The sequence below is a fragment of the Drosophila rhopaloa genome, unplaced genomic scaffold (assembly GCF_018152115.1).
Source record: "Drosophila rhopaloa isolate 14029-0021.01 unplaced genomic scaffold, ASM1815211v1 contig_37, whole genome shotgun sequence".
NCBI lineage: Eukaryota > Metazoa > Arthropoda > Insecta > Diptera > Drosophilidae > Drosophila > Drosophila rhopaloa.
Genome location: NW_025335131.1, coordinates 23194 through 29215, shown reverse-complemented (window position 1 = coordinate 29215; position 6022 = coordinate 23194). Strand labels below are relative to the sequence as shown.

At 36.8% G+C, this 6022-nt stretch overlaps 1 protein-coding gene across 1 annotated transcript; it reads right to left on the bottom strand.

Annotated features, from left to right (window-relative positions):
• Positions 1–4662: 4662 nt before the first annotated feature.
• Positions 4663–5338, bottom strand: LOC108040099 (thyrostimulin alpha-2 subunit). The gene is made up of 2 exons (XM_017117340.1): positions 5036–5338; positions 4663–4979 (listed from the first exon to the last, which is right to left on the bottom strand). The coding sequence occupies exons 1-2, from the start codon at positions 5336–5338 to the stop codon at positions 4887–4889; spliced, it is 396 nt and encodes a 131-aa protein (XP_016972829.1). The 3' UTR covers positions 4663–4886.
• Positions 5339–6022: the final 684 nt, after the last annotated feature.

The following is a 6022-nucleotide window of genomic DNA, read 5'->3' as shown; positions in this document are numbered from 1 at the left end:
GTCCTGCACATTTAACGTGCATCATCGAATCGCAGAGCCAGTAAAAAATAAAAGGGTCTTTAGTTGAAGACGCAAGAGTACAATTTTTCTTAGAACAGACAAAAGCCATTGTAAGTTTAAAGCAAATAAAGAAATAAGATATGAAAAAAACATCAAAGTAAATTTGATCACGAAATTAAATCGAATAAAGAGAGCACGAGAGAATAAATCTTATATCGACTGAGCGTGGCATGTGCGGCACAACAACTTTAAGCGTAAACAAATGCAATGTAAAGCAAGCAAGAGAGAGAGTTAGAGTTAGAGAAATAGCACCGAAAAAGTCTACCAGAAGTTCAGCAGGTTCATAGAGAGTAAATTAAAGCTATAAAATAGAGCGGGAGAGATTGAGAGGAAGTAAAAGAGTTCTAGCAAGTATAGAGAGCGTAAATTACACTAACAAAGCTACGAGATTAAACAAATCTAATAGAAATGTTAAAATAACTATAAACACATACCCGTTTACTGGGAGATCTATTTAAAATTTCTAACACAGATATTAGGTTAAGCTTTGTAAATAAATGAACACAAAACACTCGCACAAAATCACTGACAAAATACAAAAACTCAGAGCACAAAAGTAAACACAACTGTTCACAAGCGACACTAAATCGATTTGACGATCTTCGATCTTCCATCAATTATAAGTCATTCTCGCCTACTTATATACGCAGATGATGTTAAGTTATGCCTGCAATATAAGGATATTTCCTGCCATTTAGACATACAATCCGATCTAGATATATTTCAAAACTGACGCCGAGATAATTTACTAAATTTAAACAGTTCCAAGTGCAAGCTAATGACTTTTTATCGGGCCAATCTGATATACGCGACTTACACGTTAATAATTGAGCTGATTTTTTCCGAATTTTGGCCAAAGGATTTTTTATAAGGGTAGGGTCATGATTTTTTTTTTGAAAATTGTGTTTTAATTATATTAATGGGACAAGGACACAAACTGGGGATCTGGCATGACGAGCATGAAGCTTAACCACGTTTCCCCTGACAGACAGTCCGATTTAATTGACTTCGCAATTACTAAAAACATTCCTGGAGTATGATTAGTGCCGAAAGTCTTGGGGATCTTTCATCTGATCACTCGCCTATGCTGATTAATCTAATCCGTCATCCAATAACCGAAGATCAAGCGACTGGATTGGCTTCACATAAATCCAATTGGATCTTGTATAGAAAATATTTAAGCTCGCACATTGAGCTAAATTCTGTAATCAACCTTAAAGATGACATCGACAACTTTTTCAGCACAATGGAGTCCGCCTTTTTCAGCGGTGCTCGCTTTTCAACTCCTCAAACTGGACAAGCGCCTTACATGCAAAAGAAGACAAGTCAACAAATCGAGCAGCTCGTACTCAAAAAGCGACGTCTACGACAGGAATGGCAATACCGTACTTAGACATTTGCACGGCAAAGGTTAAAAGACGTCTTCCGCAAACTCACCAAAGTGTTAAAGCAACAAGAAGCAAATACCCAACAAAGCAAAGCACTTTTTGTGGAGAGCTATATTTTCACCAACAGAAACAGTGGCGCCTATTAGAAACGCGGTAGGCGGCTGGCCCCGCAGTGATAAAGGCAGCGCCAGAACATTTGCAGAAATGCGAGCTGACTCGGATAAATTATTTTCTAGGAATCCTTCCTAGCATAACTTTTGAAAACGAAGCGCATTCGAAAATCGAGAATATTGCACTGCAATTTTTTTAGATGTAGCCCAAGCATTCGATAGAGTTTGGTTAGAAGGTCTATTGCATAAGATCATAGCAACGCTTTCTAATAATACACACAAACCATTAGAATCTTACCTATACGACTTAAACCTATCCGGACCTATGGCTCCCACTTATGGGCGAACGCTAGCAGTAGCAATATTTATGTTGTCCAGCGAGCTTAATCGGAGATCCTGAGAACCATCACCGGGGCACCGTGGCACGTTCGCAAGGAAAGGATATAGAAAGACTTCAATACTCAATCAATCGGAGATAGCTGACCAGAAAGAGAAATACAGCAAGCTTTCCTCGCAGCCTAATCCCCTCGCGCAAGGGCTAACACGGTTGTGCAGTCGCTCCCGTCTGCGTCGTAATGATCTACCCAAAATAGTTCAATTGAATTGTTAGTTAATGTTCAGTGATAAGATTTTAGAACTGATTGTTAGTCTCAACTTAGGAAAAAATCCAATTAAATAATGCAAAGTCTTTAAAAAACAAGAAGGGAAAGCTAACTTAGGGCGGAGCCGAAGTTGATATACCCTTGCAGAATATTCTGTAAATTATATTCTCCAAAATTATTCATATGATGCATTCTTAATACTCATAAAAACTTCCTAACTTTAAAAACTCCAAAGTTATGGCATTTCCAATCGTTCAGTTATATGGCAGCTATAGGATATAGTCGGCCGATGCTTATGAAATTTGGTAGGTCGGATTGATTGGCCAAATATAAAACCCATAGAAAATCCCAACAACTTTACAAACACGAAAGTTATGGCATTTCCGATCAATCAGTTATATGGCAGCTATAGGATATAGTCGGCCGATCCCGGCCATTCCGACTTATATACTGCGTGCAAAGGAAAGAAGGGTGTGTTCAAAGTTTCAATTCGATTGCTTTAAAACTGAGAGACTAGTTTGCGTAAAAACAGACAGTCGGACAGACAGACGGACAGACAGACATGGCTATATCAACTCAGGAGGTGATCCTGATCAAGAATATATATACTTTATAGGGTCGGAGATGTCTCCTTCACTGCGTTGCACACTTTTGACCATAATTATAATACCCTCTGCAAGGGTATAAAAATGTGCTTAGCGTGTGACAATTTAGGCAGTTATTAAAAAATATATATCAGAAACTTATATGAAAATGAACAACTCATTTTGTGTATTGTTTCTTATGAGGATGCAATTTTATCTATTTAATTTAAATTTTTTCATAATTTTAAGCTTATGGTAAAATTGTTAGGCCAACATAAACATGGACGACAGCAAAACAAGAAACGCACTAAAAAGTGCCTAACTTTATTCGCGGTTTACTGAGTAAGTTTTTATATATTATTTTATTTTATGATCATTTTATCAGCAGATAAAGTTCTCAATAAGGACATGCGGCGTGTTAAATACCTGCACGCCATCTAAAAGAAGATGCCCAAGAGCACTGAAACCTCAAACATCCCCAACACCCCCGACACAACTAAAAACTTCAATTTAATTAATGTTAAGATTTAGAATTAAAATTAAGATTATAATAAAATAAATTTATGAAATGATGTGTTTATTTAAACGCTATTAGCTCATGATGAAATCGAAATATTATTTACTGAAGAAAATGTGATGAATTGCTGATTAAAATGCGATGAATTACTAATGAAAATCTGATTAAATGCTAATTAAAATATGATGAATTACTGATTAAAATGTGATGAATTACTGATTAAAATACTGATAAAAATGTGATGAGTTAAAGGAGACATTTTCGACCCTACAAAGTATATATATTCTTGATCAGTATCACCAGCAGAGTCGATCTAGCCATGTCCGTCTGTCCGTCTGTCCTTCCGTCTGTTCGTTTTTACGCAAACTAATCCCTCAGTTTTAAAGATATCTGCTTGAAACTTTCCCAAAAGTATTGCAGGCAGTATGCGGAACAAGCCGGATCGGTCGACTATATCATATAGCTCCCATAGGAACAATTGGAAAAAACAATTCAAACAAATTATAACTTTGTTGTTAATTTTTTTTTGTTGATCTTTGGGATTTGGTAATATTTAAATATTATGGAATTACATTTTTAATTAAATTAAAATCGGACAACTTTATCATATAGCTGCCATAGAAACGATGGCAAAATGCAGCGCAAAATCGACATAGCTTCATTGTTTTTAGTAATATAGGCATAGAAATCGAAATGTAGTCGATTTGTAATAACTGCAAGGGTATATAAACTTCGGCTATGAGTACATTTATATGTTTGCTAAATATCCTCCATGCTGCATCTGCTCTTAAAGCTAACGAAATGGGAACTTCAACTTCGGTCAAACGCTGTGTCAGCATGTTGGCCGGTGTACATCTCGGACCTTCGGTCAATGCCTATCGTCCGTTTGACTTAGTTATCTTACATACCCAGAATTTGATGGTCGCATTGCTGCCGACACTTTGTTCAAAAAACTATTCAAAAAAAAAAGATTTTGACACTCTTTGCAAAAAAACATTTTTTTTTGCTTACTTCTGTAAGTGGAGTAGCTCTGGTTGTGCTTTTTGTTGAGACTACCAGGTAATAGAGATTATACCACAAAGAAACATTCCATGTTTAAGTGAGCCAGGCTAAGGCTGTTATCCATCATATCCTTATCCAAGCTATCTCCCGATTTATCTATAACACAGATTTTCCGAACCCTTTGATGCTTTGGAGTCCATGGTAATGCTAATCATCCAAAAGGGATCAGACCAGGCACGCGGATGGGTTCTTCTTGTTTACCGCGCTCGCCGATAGTGGAATTATGGCGGTTCATATTATTTTCTTGTGCCAAAGTGCCCGATAGGTGTACTAGCGAATCAAGAAATCAATTAATTAAAACCGAAGTTATGTCTTTAATGGGTCTGTTGTATGGGCAATAGAAGAACTAAAAACTATAATACATAGAAACAGTAAAACATAAGGATAGCTAGTTTGGTAGGTAAAAATTGTTACGTGTTAGAAATTGTTGCACGAATTCGATATACTCTTATATTACACGAGTAATTGTAAGGTAAGGTCGGTGGTATTGAATTTTATACAAGCATTTTTCTAAATTTTATTAAAAGATGGCTCAGGCATGAAAAAAGACGTTCTGCATTCATCTAATCCTTTTTGCAGTGATAACAGCTGCAGGACACAGCACTTTTAAAGGTGAAGTTCCGAATACCTTCTATACATAATACGCGACGTTGTATCTGAAAAGGTTACTAGGCATTAATTTAAAAGAAGAAGATCTTAACGGCAAGCAAACCTCTTCTGACTTCATCATATTGCAGCATTGTCCAACACTTATTACTGGCTTTGGTGGTTTGAATATAACAGCTAGCGATAAACCTGTCCAGGGAACCGAGGGCACTGAATATGACTCGCAGAATCCGCGGCACGCATTGGTTGTTATGGTGAATTCAACGCAGTCGGGAATAGAAATCTTTCTTGTATTTCCAACTTTGTGGCAGCCAGGACGTAGCCAGGCGTCCTTACCCACCGAGCTACTTCCGCCAAGCACAAACCAGAGGGAACAGCAAAAAAGAACCAATAATTTGTCCGACCCCATCATGACAACTGCTGAGATTTGCCATATGTCCTTCTGCCTTTTATACAGACATAGAATCTTGACGCCTGCGCAAACAAAAAATAGTGATTAGAGCATTGATAGGGTTGGAGGAAAGGAAAAGATATTTTTTAAATATTCATGAGCCATAAAAATTCATGAAGGCCTGAATCCTTACTCAAGACAGCTGAAACTAACTTATAAAGCAAACCATTAAAGATAAACATTTTGAATGAATGTTTAAATATTTTAAATTTTCACTATTGCAAAAATGAACAAATCAGAACCATCAAGTTGCCTGTTAAGGATCGAAATTAGAAGTAACTTGCAAATAAGCTTACCAAAACTATAATTTCCTCCTGAATAAGAAGACAGATTTTTGTAAAAAAAAAGTTGATCATATGATCAAATTGTATTAGGAAAAAACCAAATCCCCCTGTTAAGAAATAAAAATGATTGTATAATGCTTAAGAGCCTTTCTGTGGACGGCCGTCTACGTACGAACGAAGCGCACCGAAACTTTGCGGAAAGGTTCTACGCTCCTGTCCAAAATTATACGACACCCCGACGATTTTTGATTCGACCATCGTAAGAGAAGAGGAAAGCAGGTTACAACAAAATCAAGTATATTGAATGGAATTCTGCTTTAAATGTTCTTATCTCTTATCGCATCTCGCGTTTTCAAGT